Raw genomic sequence first — 16,647 nt, forward strand, 5'->3', positions numbered from 1 at the left:
TAAACTATGAAAAGCAATTCAATGTGCTATTAAATCTATATAAAATCGCTCATTTTGTTAGTCCAAGAAATGTATATGATCAGACTAGCGTGAATTTATACAGTAGCTTATGTAGATTTGGTTTGTTGTGTAAAATCAAGTGCATGCCATTGCTATGAATGTAGTATTTGAACTACAAAACATTATTTCATTCTCTAAGTATAAAAAGTACGGATTGTAATGTAAAACTCTGGTTAATGAGTAAATACATACAATTAAATCGCACGCAGTAAAAACTATTGTCCGATCAGTTGATTGCTAGTCGCAAGTGACGTAGCCTGTATAATAGGGTGGCTCGTTTTTGAACTTTTTTTTTAAATTCTCTCGGGGTAGTGGGGAAATGGTGCCAATGAGTGAGAAAACAATCATGACAAAATTTGAGATTTGTAAAAAATTGTCTTCAGCCTCCTCATGGGGCCCAAAAATCGAAAAATGGGGTCAAAAACGCAATTTTTTTTTTAAATATTTTTAGTTTGGGTAGATACAATATTGTTTAGATATATCTAAATAACCTATAAAAAAAAATTGGAGTCATTTGAATGATTCCTTCAGCTTCCTCACAGCTTCTAAAAATTTTTATTTTCCTGAAAATTTCGCATTTTTGTTTGTGGTTACATAACTACAAACTTTGTCAGTGACGTAAATTCAAATAAAAGACGTCACTTTTTCCTACCAAATTAACCCAATTTCATTAAAAAATGACGCAACAGCTCAGGGCAGGCCTATAAAGAGAAATACAATGACGTTTTATAGCTGGCAAAATGTCTAACGCAATTATGTATCATGTACCCACCCACAAAAATGCGAAATTTTCAGCAAAAGGGAAATTTTCAGAAGCTGTGAGGAAGCTGAAGGAATAGTTCAAATGACTCCAATTTTTTTTCTTAGGCTAATTAGACATATCTAAACAATATTGTATCTACCCAAACTAAAAATATTTAAAAAAAAAATTGCGTTTTTGACCCCATTTTTCGATTTTTGGGCCCCATGAGGAGGCTGAAGACAATTTTTTACAAATCTCAAATTTTGTCATGATTGTTTTCTCACTCATTGGCACCATTTCCCCACTACCCCGAAAGAATTTAAAAAAAAAGTTCAAAAACGAGCCACCCTACTGTATAATCGCTCACGCCCATTCCCGTTTTGAAAGCTCTGACAAAACATTCGCGGAATGGTGATCAGACTGCAATAGGGCCAAATTTTATTCAAAATCGCTTCATGGTAGCATGGTAAATACAAAGAATGTGTATAATCGCCAGGTCAGATTTTTCATTTAGTATCACTTTAACAGATATTTTTGCTCAACATAAGTTGGCGCTTGCCATGGTTGATGATAGACCATATTCGTAAGTAGACTAATAGTTTTCAAGTGAACCACTCAACACTGACAACCAAAAGAATGACAACCAACAATGACAACGCCACTTTCAGTGTTTTGCCACTTCAACCGTGGCTTGAAATCCCGATGTCGTTACAGATGCGTCAGAATGAAACGTGACTCTCATAAGATTAGTGGACGATCTAAAGATGAGGTTTTCTTGAATGCTTCCTTTAAGAGTTTCGATCAGGCGGTGATCTGGTCCATCGGTGATCTGCAGTACAATGGAATACGCTACAGAAGTGAAGTGAGAAGAATATTGGACAATCATAAGAAAAACAGCAAAAAATACCATATAGTCGATTATCATGTATTTATGCACTTTCATATTTCATACAGAAGATGATATTGCTTTAGCAACATGTTTCTTTAATTTACTGAAAAATGTATATAATGTATATGTGTGCTGTAATCCTACTGGCCCGCTAAAAAAATTCATCAATCAGTAGGCTCTACAATCAATAATATTGACCACGCAGGCTACGATGAATTACTGCAGCATGGTACAACTTGGAAGCTTTTCGTCATTCTTTCCTACATTTCATTTCCAAAAACTAACCTGCAAATAGTCACAACAAACTTCTGTATGAAGGCTGGTTACATTTAAGACGACTTCACGTCCGAAAGGTGCATGTAAAGTCCAAGCACACGATAAATCATCAGGATAATTTGATGGAAAGTTGGGAGTTTGAATGATCGATTGACTCACAAGGTGAGTAACGGAGCCGCACGGTAACACAGAAAGTGCATCTGAAAGGAAATATTCTGGCATCAAGGGTAGTATTTGAGATTAAATTTAACTGCAACATATTGTATTGTTTTATCAACAACCGCTTGTCAAGCATATATAGTAGGGTGGAGTGAAAACACTTTTTATAAAATTTTTATTAGCTTGGGGTCGGAAAACTTGCCAATTACTACCAAAAACAGTTGTGCAAAATTAGAATGTAATCTGACGACATCTTGATCTGCCACCAGCCACTTGAATATTTACTATTTCCTTCTACATTAGGGTGGATCAATTTAGGGGGGTGTAAAACTTTTTTCCTCACTTTGCTCAGCTTGGGTAGCCAAAACTTACCATTGGGCATATAGAACACTGTGCTAAAACTATATTTCAATCAAACAAATTTTTGATCTGCAACCAGGCCATTACTTGTCGACTAAAAATGCAAAAATACATGCAAATGTATATTTGAATTTGACATTAGCATAGAGATTTATTGCAATGCAATTGAAATGATAATATGCATCAAACTTCCTCGTTTTAGATGAAATAGTCACGTTTCGATTCGAACTTAGGCATTTCTTGTCGTCATGATTCAATGCGTGAGCGTATAAATCCATCTTGCAAATTAACCCCGCACACCGCCGCTGAAGCTTCCGCACCAACTTGACGCACCTTTCCACCACTTGTGTGTGACACTGAAAGCGAGGAAATAAAAGCTCTGGAGTGTCCTTAGCTGCAATCATGTCTCGCAGTTCTTTGTTCCCCATGTTTCTTGTTCCAGGAGCCTCCGTAAGATTGAGAGCCTGACAATCAACTATATCGTAGGATTTGTTGGCGTCAAACTTTATGGGCGGAATGCAGAATCGTCGCACTGTTCTCTATTCACGATGGCTTGATCGAGCATTCTGAATTCGCTTAAGTCCAAGCTCACGGATTCTCACTACCAATGGCAAATGTAAAGTGGCAAATAAGAAGCACGCCCTTGCAGTGAAGCAGGAATGCAGCTGGCTCTGGAACTCCCCAAGCTCAGATGGCCATTTGTCAGCCCCTTTCAGCACTAGAGAACTTGCGTCTGTCATTAAACAAGTTAAAAGTGGGAAAGCACAAGGGCCCGATAATATCCCTCCAGAATTCTAAAGGCGCTGTGGTCCCAAATGTTTGGCATGGTTGAAAAGCTTCTATTCTGCTTGCCTGACCCTCCAGGCCATACCTAAAATCTGTCAAAAAACAACTGCAGTGGCACTACTTAAACCAAACAAGCCAGCTGATGATTCAAGAGCTATCGTCCAATATCACTACTCTGCGTCCCATATAAGATCCTGGTACGGCTCCTGCTAACTAGACTCGAGCCACTTGTCGATCTCCAACTACCAAAAGAACAAGTTGGATTTCGGCACGGACGCTGTACGACTCATCAAGCTGACCGAGGATATAGAGAAAAGTTTCGAGAAGGGCAACAAAGCAGGAGTAATCTTGGTAGACCTCACTGCTGCCTATGATACTGTGTGTCACCAAGGGCTAACCCTAAAGCTCCTCCGCATGATCCCAGGAAAAAAGGTAGTGCGATTTCTTGCCAACATTCTGGCAAATCGGACCTTTTTGCCGAAGACGAGTGATGGGCAGTGCAACCGGCCCAGCCGCTTAAGAAACGGTGTTCCGCAAGGATCATGGTTATCGCCTCTACTATATTTAACATCTACATCAGTGACATGCCAGAGACTACGTCACGCCAGTACGGCTATGCTGATGATCTGTCACTACTCCATTCCTAAATCGCAGACTACCTGAAGCTTTGGATGCTGAAACTGAGCCTTCCAAAGATCACTGTCACACTTTTTCACCTTTGCAACATGGAATCTACGCGCCCATTGTCAGTCTCAACGGAAACCCACTCCCACACAACCCGTGCCCCACCGACCTAGGAGTGAATCTCGATCGACAATTAATATACAAACACCATGCTGAAGCCTTACATGCTAAGCTATCAGCACGCAACAACTTTCTGAGATGCTTAGCTTGAACATCCTGGGGTTCTAGTACATCTGCACTCCGTACAAGTGCTCTTGCACTTGTTTACAGAACCTCCGAATATGCTTCCCCCACTTGGTGCCGCAGCGCACACACTAGCAAAATTGACACTGCCCACAACACCACCACGAGAATAATCACTGGTTGCCTGCTTCCAACTCTCATCTACTTTTTGCCTGTGCTATCCGACATCGCCCTATAGGTAGACTGGGTAGGGAAAATCACGTACGCAGTCTAGTTTTAGAAGCTATGGCAAGGTATGACCACCTCCTCAACCAGATTGTCCTAAATTCGCACCCTCAAAACTCCCAGCGCTTGAAATCTCGACGCCCCTTTTCCGGACATGCTGCAGATATCTGCAAGTCCAACTTTCACATTACCGAAGTTTGGAACAATGAATGGAGAGAAGTGGCAAGACCAACCCAATTCACAGTTCCTCCCAATACCAACACTCCAGTCGGAGCAGAACTACCTCGGAAGGAATGGGTGAAGCTCAATCGCTTGTTGACTGGGGTGATCCATTTCAATAGCAACATGTTTCAATGGGGCCTCACCGACTCACCATCTTGTGCATGTGCCTCAGAATCTCAGACTGCATAACACATTATCTACCAATGTCCTGCATATTGACCCCAGGACAGATATATTGAGTGTGGACCTCACAATGCTCGATGAACACACAATCCATTGGCTGCTGTGCCTGGATGTAACAACGTGATCTGCGGCGGTCTCAAACGCAAGTAGAAGAATATTCTCGAACTTTTTGGGAAGATGCTCCATACACACAGCAAAAGATTATCCAAGAGGACAGAAAATTTCACGTGGTCCAGCTGTGTGTCCAACCAGATGTGCAAATACATGTCTCATGCAAATACACAATACTGTTCTCCAGAGAAATGGATACTTCGCACTCAGAAAACATTACGTTGGCCATGATCACAGATGAGAGGCAGATAATCCGTGAGCTTGGACTTAAGTGAATTCAGAAAGCTCGATCAAGACATCGCGAACAGAGAACAATGCGACGATTCTGCATTCCGCCCATAAAGTTAGACTCCAACGAATACTACGATATGGTTGACTAGCAGGTTCTCGATCTCACCGAGCCTCCTGTGACATGAAATATGAGAGACCAAAAACTAGGAGACATGATTGTAGCTAAGGACTCTCCAGAACTTTTCTTTCCTCGATTTCTGTGTCACACGCAGGTGGTGGAAAGGTGCGTCAAGTTGGTGACGGAAGCTTCAGCGGCGGTGTGGCGGGTTAATTCGCGAGATGAATTTATACGCTCACGCATTGAATCACGACAACAAATGCTCAAGGTCGAATCGACACGTGACTATTTCATCTAAAGCGAGGAAGTGTGATGCATATTATCATTTCCATTGCATTGCAATAAATCTCTATGCTAATGTCAAATTCAAATACATTTGCATGTATTTTTGCGGTTTTAGTCAATGAGTAATGGCCTGGTTGCAGATCAAAAATTTGTTCGATCGAAATATACTTTTAGCACAGTGTTCTATATACCCATTGGCAAGTTTTGGCACCCCAAGCTGAGTAAAATGAAGAAAAAAGTTTCACACCCCCTAAATTGATCCACCCTAATGTAGAAAGAAATAGTAAACTTTCAAGTGGCTGGTGGCAAATCAAAAATTTGTTCAATCGAAATAAATTTTTTACACAATGTTCTATACACCCAATGGCATGTTTTCCAACCCCAAGCTAAGCAAAATGAGGAAAAAAGTGTTTTACCCACCTAAATCGATCCACCCTAATATATAGCCTATTATACATTATTCAGAATTTATTTCATAGTATATCACTATGACAGGAGTCACAAATTTTGTAGCCTACATACAAAATTGACTCATACAGAACGAAACAATAGTTAAGTATGTTTTTATATAACAGGATATCCAACGAAGGTATAGCAGTCAAGTGCGACAAGAGATTTAGCCTACAGCTATTTTGACCGTAAGGCCACATTGATACCGATGGTGGTGGCCGACGCTATGCGGAAGTGAGCTACACCAATAAGACCAAACAGATCTAAACAGTTTACCACCGCTTATCACAGTGTAACACCAATATGTGATTGGAATTGTTCACGTTATGGTGTCGGAACACAATTACATAGGCTTATTGTACAACTAAAAAATTAATCAGTCCACCACTGACAGCCGGGTTAAATTTCCAGTCTTTTCTAATTTAAGATTGAAAAATACAGAGGCAAGAAACAAGACTAAAACTTGAAGACATAAAGTTTTTGATTAAACGCTGGAACATATAAAACGTAAAAGTCTTCGTATTTTCAACGCCTTCGTGATAATCAGGGTTGCATTCCTAGAAGTGGGCTCCTGGGGTCTCAGCCACCCCACGAAATATGAAAAATCTTGATGTAGAGAGGGGGGGGTCGTTCAAGCTTCCATTTTTCAGCTCTTATGGCTGAAAAAAAACAACTTCTCGAATGATAAAGTAACACCCTAACAGCTTTCTAACAACAGAACTGCAAAAAACACGAACATAAATTGGTAGCAATCTTCATGTGTAGTAAATCAAGCTTTTTGCAAATAGGGCAATACAAAATGACACAATAAATTTTGTGGCTCTTTTGACATTCTAGATGCCCATGTGTAATGTGACTCTTGCATTGCATAGCCTTTCCCACCAATGTGCCCTAAAATTTAGGCTATGGCATTTTTTATCAGTGATGTTTTTGCGAAGCCTATGGGCCGTATAAAATGGCAGACCACAGAAGAATTGACTTTATCCTTCTGAAGTCATCAAACAAGTATGTAAAGAAGTGAAATAATTTGCAAGGATGCATAAAAGTATAGGGATCAGGGTAAGTATGGAGTAGACTTCTGGTAGTGTAGTAGCTACATGTATTCTGAAATCCGATCAACAAACATTTTTCAGACATTTTTTTACAAACATAAGGATTATGAAACTCATTAGAAGACTGCATAGATTACGAAAAGCGAAAAGGAAGGCAAGCTACAAAAAGCTATTGACAGGAGTAGCCAATAACGATTAAGTGTCTGCGTACAGCATACTACATTGTGCATCAAAATGAACGTTTCTTTGATTGTTGATGAATGAACGTCACTCTCAAAGAAATCATACTGGGTTGTGTATATGTACAGTAGGCTATATGTGATAATGAATCTCCAGAAAACATAATTTTGAATCTTTGTGCACTTGATGGCCAAGATTCGGTTTCTGTTTAACACTTTGCTCCTCAAAGGGAGGCCAGATTTGGCCCCCCCCTCATATTTCCTTTAATTATTTGAAGCACAGTAACGCCATGCACTTGGTTTTTCTTGACTTTTCCTAAAATTGCCAGGCGGATCTGATGATATTAAATTTGATGCTAAAAGTTGTGTAGTTTTCTTGTAAATTCAAGATTTTGGTGAATTTTTGCTATTTCTAGCTAACTTCCAGCAAAGCGTGAAATGGATTACATTGCGATGACAAGCCATAAGCTCATAATTGCTTCGTGCATCGATATGCGCGAGCAGAGAGAAGCATCCTCTTGCTTTCTTTTGTTTGGTTTGACCTCAATAATACAAAGCGCGTTATTTCTTATGCTACAAAGAAAAGCCAGTGATCGTAAAGCTGTTAATTAGAAACAATAATAGCAAGCTTTTTTGCGTTATCAGCTCTACAAAGAAGAATAGCAATCCACGATCAAAATAGTAGGCTATGGAGGCCACAAACTATTCAAAACAGTTGTTTCAAGCAGATAATATTCATTGACGAATAAAAAACGTTACAATAAGAAATCTTGTATACAATAAGAAATCTTTTCTTGGATAAAGACACGAAAACCTGGTTTCGAAATAAACGTTCTATGGAAATGCTCTCATTGACAAAACTTGCAATTGAGGAAATGTATCACTGCAAATGCTTTTGGGAGAAGCCGGAGAAATAGCGTTTTTGCAAACAGTAATTGTGAGATACACTCAAAATTATGAGATAGGCTCCATTTACACGTAGCAGCTAACTCGATGGCGTCCCTTCACTGCTTTATGTCGCCTACTTGTTGTTATGTCCTGTATTTTTGTTTCACAGTGCACTGTGTTTTGTTCCAAAGAGCGCAAAATAAAGATGATAATGCCTCATCTACATTACAAAATATTTTGTAATGTAGGCCTACAAACAAAATGTACAATGTACACAATGTACATTACAAAATATTTTGTACTGTAGACGAGGCATAAATTTAGGCGTCACATAAGACAAACAACAAATCAGCTTTCTTCATCATTGATTCAACATCTGAATACGTTGCGCCAATGTATAAGAGGCCGGCTATTGTGAAGACCCGCCATTTATAAACGATCCGATTATACCAAAAGTGGGACAAACTAGTGGATCAAAGAATGAATAAATAATGCTGAGAAAACTAAATCTAAGTGACGAACAATACCGATGTCTTCATTTATCTTGGAAAAATGCTGCCTAAACTTATCAACAAAAAATACAGTAAATAACGGCAAGGATCCCGAAAGCAGAATTTGCTCGACTTTGGCATGAATTTAGTCAGACATCTACAGTAATAATTCCACACATACAATAACGGGCTCTCAACTGCTGTAAGATACATAATAATCAACCTGGTTCTGGGCGATTTGTGTAACAGTTTAGGGAAAGACACTACTTGAAATGATGCACCACACAAAAGATTTTCAATGAAGACTGAGTCTAAAAACCGATGTGGATAGTGCTGCACAATAACTTCAAGTTTAGGACAGAAGAGGCACAAAATATCACGATAAAAATAAAGACCTTGTGGGAAATTTTCGAGAATCATAACACGATGCAAATACCATAAACGCTTAGTTTGCATGCTGCTCTAAGCTGGCCGGCAACCACAAAGGTAGACAATAGCCTACAGGCAGTTTATAATTCGATAACAGCGCAATAAACATTATAAATACGTAAACCGACAAATTTCTTTTACAAACGTTTTACGTCTAATAGTAAATTTTCCCCCAACAATTTTTTGTGAAGCACTTGCAAACCACGGTTTTGTAAAATAATTTATCATTATTATTTTTTACTTCTCGGATATTGTAAAACGTCATCGGCAAAATCACAAAAAAAATTTCATTACTTCAATGTAGTAGGCCTAAGAATTTTTTATAGAATTGTAGCCACGTTGTTTCAACAAAGAAGCCATTTTTTAGCATTGTAAAGTTATAGAAAATAATTTGCAATCATGCAAATCGTTGGAAAGAATCTAGGAAGTCCTCTCACAATCTGGCACAAAATGATTATGTTTATTGTATCTCAGTAAAATGTTTTACGACAAACTTTGAAGCTTCGTTATAATCATTTTTATCTTTGAAGTCAAACGTTATTTTTTTTTGGCCAGAAACATAATCACTGCCTTGCTGACGTTGTCGCTTTTACGCGTATTTTTAGTGCTTCAAACAATAAGGACCCAGTAAGCAATCCAGTCCTTTTACATTGATTCAACATTTGTAAAGGTTAAATTTATGTAGATTTGCTGACTGTGGGTTATTTCACATTTCCTTTGTTTACGCATGTTCCTCAATTCGCTGTTGCATTATTTCCACGCTGGCGGACTAAAAATGTATTTTCAAATTGATTGACACAATCTTCAATAAAAAGTGAGCTTCGAACTTAGCTTTGTTGATGTAAATGCTGTATTTTTTGTGGATGTAATTTATGAGTCATGTTTATAAACACTCGTAAGCGAAATGACTTATGATGTGGCCTGCATGATATTTGTGATGCGACTTGACACAAATCCACAATTTCAAAAGCACTTAATTTGAACTTAGAAATTTCAGATTATTTCAACAACTTGTTCAATTGTCTTCTCTCTACTAAAAATATTCATACTACAAACTCAATTGTAGACCTAAAATAGACAAACGAAGATGTAAACAGCTATTCAAGCAGGCTAAGCTGTTACTTATGAGAAATTTGGTTCCATAAAACTAGAAGCTAGCCATGAGTTTCGGAATGCATTAGTTTAGGACAAAAATGTAAGACAACAAACGCAGTTTTGTTTTTTTTCAAATTCGTGTAACAATATTACTCTGATTGTAACTATTTTAGAATCAGTGAGTACTGAGTAGCTTACAATAAGATTTGCTCGCAAGTCGTAAATTCTAATCAATGCAATGATTCGGCACACCGCACACACACTTCGTGCGTTCGATCGAGCTCTTTGTTATTTAGAAGTTTGCATGAAATCGGATTAGCACGGTTAATTAAAGGCGGCAAGTTAAATCAAAATTGTCGTTTTTGGGTACCTTTGCAAATATTGAAATATCAAGTTTAACATATAAAATTTTAAAATAATGAGTTTTCAAACTTATAGACAAATGATTTGCTTTCACACCAGTGCAACTTCTGTTGAAATAGCATCAGCGGATAACTCGTAACAGCTGATTGAATTTGATCCAAAAATGGCCCCCCCTTGAGCAGTTAACTTCCAAAAAAACGTTGAAAAGCAAAGGGTTAAGAAGCAATTATGAAAGTACTGAGAGAGAAAGGTTTCACTGAAGCTTATTTGAAACAACATTTGATTTCCTTTACATCTGACGGTGCGTCTGTAATGCTGGGTACCAAGAGCGGAGTAGGGCCCAGAAGGAAAGTTTTACCGAACATAATTTTGTGGCACTGTTTGAACCACCGGTTATAATTAGCTGTATCTGATGCAATAGACACTGTAGATTGATTTTATTAGGTACAGACATTTTTTGACAAAATTTACAGTAGCTATTCGAGATCCGCAAAGTTGTATCGGGAACTGAGCAGCATTGCAACAGAGTTCGATGTCGAATTGAGGAAAGTGGGTAAAATTTTCAGTGTGCGTTGGGTTGCGTCCTCACATCGTGCTATCAATGCTCTGTGGAAAAGCTTACCAACATTGTATAAACACTTCACAACACTCGCAGAAAGAAAAATGTTAGAGCAACAGTTCGCGCCATGTTAAGATGTCTCTGCATCAAAATGACCACCAAGCAATTCGTAGAAGATCTGGCGCTTTCAAAAGATTTTCTTCGGCAACTATCGCTTTTGTCGGAAACTCTCCGGGCTGGAAATATCAACTTCGTAGTAGCAAATCGTCACGTCAAATGGACTGTTAATTCTCTATTTCAAATAAAAAATCTGTTCAAGAAGGAAGTATTCGTTTGATGAAGTCGTTAATTTGAGTGATTGAAGTATAAAAACTACTCCTTTAAAAGGTGTAACGTTGGACCAGTTCAAAGCTCGACGTAGAGACAACCTTTCTTTTGATCGTAATTGGTTTATTCAAGCTTTGGTTGACAACATTGGAAGCAGGATGATGGACATCAACAACAAAAATTCTGTAAAAAGCTTGGAAATTATTAAACCAGAGTTATGGCCTGCTGCAATCGAAGTTCCATGGCAAGAAGGGGAGCAGAGATTACGAGAAATAGGGGAGAGATTTCGTGTCATCATTCTTATTTTCGATTGTACGTTGACAATCCTTGAATACTGAAAAGTTTGGGTGTTCATCAAAACAATTATCGTTTCTAGCACTAGTTGCTACGTTCATCTGATGAAATTGAAAGTAAAATTAACAACAAACAAGATGGTTTATTGCTGCACTGACGTTTCGCGCACCATGACAACTCTGAGGATGCGCATTGTCATGGTGCGCGAAACGTCAGTGAAGCAATAAACCATCTTGTTTGTTGTTAATTTTACTTTCAATTTATCAGATGAACGTAGCAACTAGTGCTAGAAACGATTGACAATCCTTGCCAGATACGATAAAGTTGCTCAAGAACGTAGTACTAAACATGATTGCTATAAGTTCTGCTGAAGCCGAACGTGGATTTTCACAAATGAACTTGGTCATCACACCGCTACGATCACGGCTGACCATATCACTTGTTTCAACATTGTTGTTCATCAGCATCAATGGATCACCTCCTCCTTTATGGAATGGCACTGGGCAACTCAGAAGTGGTTGCGCACTCATCGATCAGCTGTGGAATGTGGATACTCAAGTTAAAAATTCTAAGCTGCTTACATTGAATGAACGCAGATTTGTGCAAAAACTGTTTGCTGACTAAAATCAAAGTCTGTCGTGGTGCATATAACTTAGCCCATAAAACCAAAGACTTGGCAGACACTGGAATATGCTTTTACTGTATTTGGAGTTGTTGATACTGTTTTTGATAAGCATTTTGATAAGGTTCAACATGCCAAATTATTCCATATATTGCATTCTTTAGATATCGACGGTAAAGACCTCAGAGTCATACGAAACCTCTAGTGGGAACAAACGGCTGCAATACGTATAAATAACGATCTTATCGAATTCAAACTAGGGATGGTAGAAGTAGGGGATTGCTCGGTCAAAAAGAAGGTGGACAACTGGAGGGTAATAATGTTATGACAAAATTTGATGCAACTACAGCTTGAGGTCTACTACTATGTGTCGCATACTCAGGTGCAGTTTATATGACCTGTCCACGTTTGTACAAAGTGTGTATCGCCAAAATAAATGTAGGAAATATGTGATATCATGTTTATTTAATAGTATTCAAGTCATGATAATGCAGTGGTAGACTTCACGCAACGCCGGTAACGGTAGGTAGCCTCACACTGCTGCAGTAAGGTTTTGCAGATTTTCTAGCACCCAACATTTTAACCAAATATAGCAATTCATTTGATGAGAATGAATTTACCTAAAAGCAAAGAAAACGTGCAGTTCTGCTAATTTTTGAACTTCTTAGTAACCCTCCAGCTGTCCATTTCGCAAGAAAAATCAGTAAAGTGAGTCGTCCCGATATTCTACTGTCCCTAATTCAAACCGATACAACGTGGCGTCAGACAAGGATGTGTCCTATCTCCAGACCTTTTCAACGTTTACAGTGAGATGATTTTGAGAGACATCGAAAGTGTGAATGGAGTAAAGGTTGGAGGACAAAATGTAACAAACTTGAGATACGCTGATGATACAGTCTTGATAGAAGAATCTGTAAACAATCTACAATACTTATTAAACTCTGTTGTTAATAATAGTAAAGCAATGGGTTTAGAGTTAAATTCAAGAAAAACAGAATGCATGACGGTATCAAAAAAGAAAACTTATCCAAATTGCAGCCTAACACTCAATGGTGTTACAGTGAAACAAGTTGAAAAATTTAAATATCTTGGATACATTATAACTTTCGATGGCAAAAGTGACACTGAAATTAAAAAGAGAATCGCCATAGCAAAGGATACTTTCAGTAAAATGAGCACAGTCTTCAGGAATCGCAACATGACAATAAAGACCAAAATTAAAGTTTTAAAAGCATATGTAGAATCCATTCTAACCTACGGATGTGAATGCTGAACAATAGGGTGGGCCAAAAAAACCGATCTTGGAATTTCGTTCCAATAAATTGGAAAAAATTTGCCATTTTCTATATGATTAGCAATGGTAAAAAATTTTTTTTGATTAAAAAACTTTTAAGGGTCCCGCAAACGCCCCAAAGTGTCCCAGTTTTGTCAAATTTTGCAAAAAAAACGACATAAAACGCCAATAAGACCTTCTAAATTACCACCAATCTTCCTCATATTTGATACGCGTATGAAGCAACTGGATGCGCAGCATATTAAAAAAAATTGATGAACATGGCTCAAATACCTTGTGAGATATTCACGTGGAGAAGATGTTTGAATATTAAAAATTTCAACCACATGGTGGCGCTGTAGTTTTATGTTTACTTTAGTAACTGGCGACACATTGAAGCTAGCGAGACATTCAATGTATCAATGGAAAGGTAATTAGCAAGGCTAAGCGATCATGTATTAAACTTGGCCAAACTAATATTTGATGACGTCACTATGACATCATACTATTTAAAATTGCCTTTCTGCAATTAATCAAATAAAATGTATTCAAAAAAACCTATGGCTAATTGACGAATCACCTTTGCTAAATCTCAACGCTGGTGCCCATAGACTTGGATTTATTGGAAAGTATCCTCCATGTGGGAAAGAAGTCTTGCTTCAGTTCCGTGGTTATCACACAATTAAGCAAGAAGAATCTAAAGGTACTTCCCCGAAACGAGAAGCAATAATTCTAGTTGTTGAAGATATTAAACAATGGTGGAAGAAAACAGGAATCGGTCTTAAAACCACAGATGCTATAACTTACATGGTCAAGAAGTTGACAGACCGGTATGAAAATTTAATAAATGCAAACACAGAGAAGCAAAAGAAAGCGAAAACAGAAAGAAATTTTTAGATGATCTACAAGATACGTTATGGGTTGTTAAGAAAAACGTAGAAGACGATTTGAGAACGTCTACCAACCCTAAAAAAATGAAGGACTGGAATTATCTTAAAACAATTCGGGGTAAAAATCGAAAAGCCACTTTGGGTTCTTTAGATATTCAAGAGCAAATAAAAATGAAAAGAAAGAAAACGAGACAAGATCAAGGTATAAAACGTAAACTTAAAGATGCTTTAGATACAACACTTCCGCAAGATTTGTTGCAATCCAGTACTTCTTCAGAAGAAAGTAGAGAAGATCTGGATCAAACCTATGTGGGGGATTTGTCGGCAAAAACAAGCAAGACAACGGAAACCAAGAAAAAGCAAGTTCTTACACCCCAAGTTTGCAGCCTGGCAGCCAAATATTCTTTGTCGAACAGGCAAGTGTTTGAAATGGTAGGTGCCGCGACAGCAGAAAATAGTCTTAATAACAAAATTCTCTCTGTAAATACTGTACGCCGAAAGCGGATGAAATTTTCTATTGAAGCAGAAAGAAATCTCTTACCTATAATGAACTTGCTGCAGCTACTGATTTTTTCACACTTTACTGGGACGGGAAAACATTCAAAGCTCTCACTCACTGTGCTGACAAGGAGGAGCGAGTGGCCGTGCTACCAACCACTTCTGAGGGAGACGAGATATTACTCGGAATAATACCTGTGAAAAATGGATCTGCAGCTGAAGAGCACTCCAAAATTCTTAAGCTGCTAATAGAAAAAGGCATAGAACTAAACAAAATAATTGCATGCGTATTTGACACGACCGCAGTTAATACTGGTGTAAAATTTGGCATTGTGAAACGCTTGGAAACTTCCTTATCACATGCACTGTTGGAATTAGCCTGCCGGCATCATGTTTACGAATTGCTTTGTGGTGCAGCAAGTGAATCCTGTCCTCGGAAAATTGTCTACAACTGGAGATAAGAAGAAGACCACAGCACCTTATGAACCACTTTTTAAAAAGCTGTGTTCTGCTTGGAATGATATTAATACAGATACACAAAATCTCGAACTCTTGGATGAGAAGAAACTTTCACGCACTTTATTCCGTCACATTGAAGAAGCTAAACAATTTTTGAAAAGTTGGTTGGAAAATGACACAGTGTTAAGGCATGATTATTAAGGCGATGTGAAATTTGAATGGACAAAATCGAATTATCACACAGGGTGACTACTGTTGTGTAGAGTATTTTTGTGAAGTTTTATGCAATAAAATCCAGTATCCGTAAACATGTAAGCGTTTTAAGGTTAGTATTTTCTAATTCTTGCAAGGTGATTCCACAAAAATTGCTATCACAACGCATCAATCCACGTGATCCAGATGGCGCGCTCTGAATGGCTAGTTAGGGAAAACGCGTTGTGTGCCGCACACACGCGCGCGCGAGCGATTGCTGTCTGCTGCTGAGAGATTTATACCTTGAGATGCTGAATTGCTGATTATTATTGAAGATAAGGCTGCAAAATTCAGATAAGAAGTTGTGTTCAGCCGAAATGTTTGCTATGATTTTATGCTTGGTTGTTAAATAATCATTCAGGCTTCGGTTCAAAGTTAGTTTAGGTTAGGTTTTCCAAATTGTGTAAAGTAGGCCTAAGAGGCAGTGTCTGTAATTATCAGGTCTTCTGGAATAAGAACTGCTTATTCAGGTGAAGTTGCTGTTTGTGGTTCTGTATTTTTTATATGTAGCTTTGAGAATGACACTAATGAAGTTCATAGTATTACGGAAGGCTCAGACAACTAAGTTTTCAGCACTTAAATTCTTAGTTCTGTGTACCGTACTGTAAGTGGGCTATGTTTTTTTTCTTCAAAAAATGCATTAATCTCTTCACATATTATCTTTAGTTCATAAAGCTGACCTTGTTGTGGGTAGCATTGTTAACTGTTAAATCATGCCTAAAAGTTTTAAAAAGAGAGTAAGAAGCATGGAAAGCTCTTCTGTCATTGGACCCTCCAAGGAGCTTCCCACTGCTGATTTACCAACACTACGATATGTTCTTGCATTCTGTACTTTGTTAAAGGTGATACTCAAGTACTTTATTACTGCAAGTTTTTCTCTGACTGGTTTTGATTAAGCTTGGTAGTGACATAAAACATAGACCAACTCGTATATCTTCGTATGGATGAAGGGTAGTTGTTAAAAATACTAACATATAGCTTGCATGAATGAACAGTACACGTAGGCTACAAT

General features: G+C 38.1%; 1 protein-coding gene across 1 annotated transcript in view; it reads right to left on the reverse strand.

The window, feature by feature from the left end:
• Nucleotides 1-1,236: 1,236 nt before the first annotated feature.
• The window catches only part of LOC145779892 (uncharacterized), a 122,071-nt gene continuing 106,660 nt past the window's right edge, over nucleotides 1,237-16,647 (reverse strand). Inside the window, exons 11-12 of the mRNA XM_082591567.1 lie at nucleotides 1,977-2,167; nucleotides 1,237-1,631 (exon numbers count right to left, since the gene is read on the reverse strand). Of these exons, the coding sequence (XP_082447693.1) occupies nucleotides 1,467-1,631; nucleotides 1,977-2,167 (356 nt within the window). The 3' untranslated portion in view covers nucleotides 1,237-1,466. The remainder of the gene's footprint in view (nucleotides 1,632-1,976; nucleotides 2,168-16,647) is intronic.

The sequence above is a fragment of the Aplidium turbinatum genome, chromosome 1 (genome assembly GCF_918807975.1).
Source record: "Aplidium turbinatum chromosome 1, kaAplTurb1.1, whole genome shotgun sequence".
Taxonomy (NCBI): domain Eukaryota; kingdom Metazoa; phylum Chordata; class Ascidiacea; order Aplousobranchia; family Polyclinidae; genus Aplidium; species Aplidium turbinatum.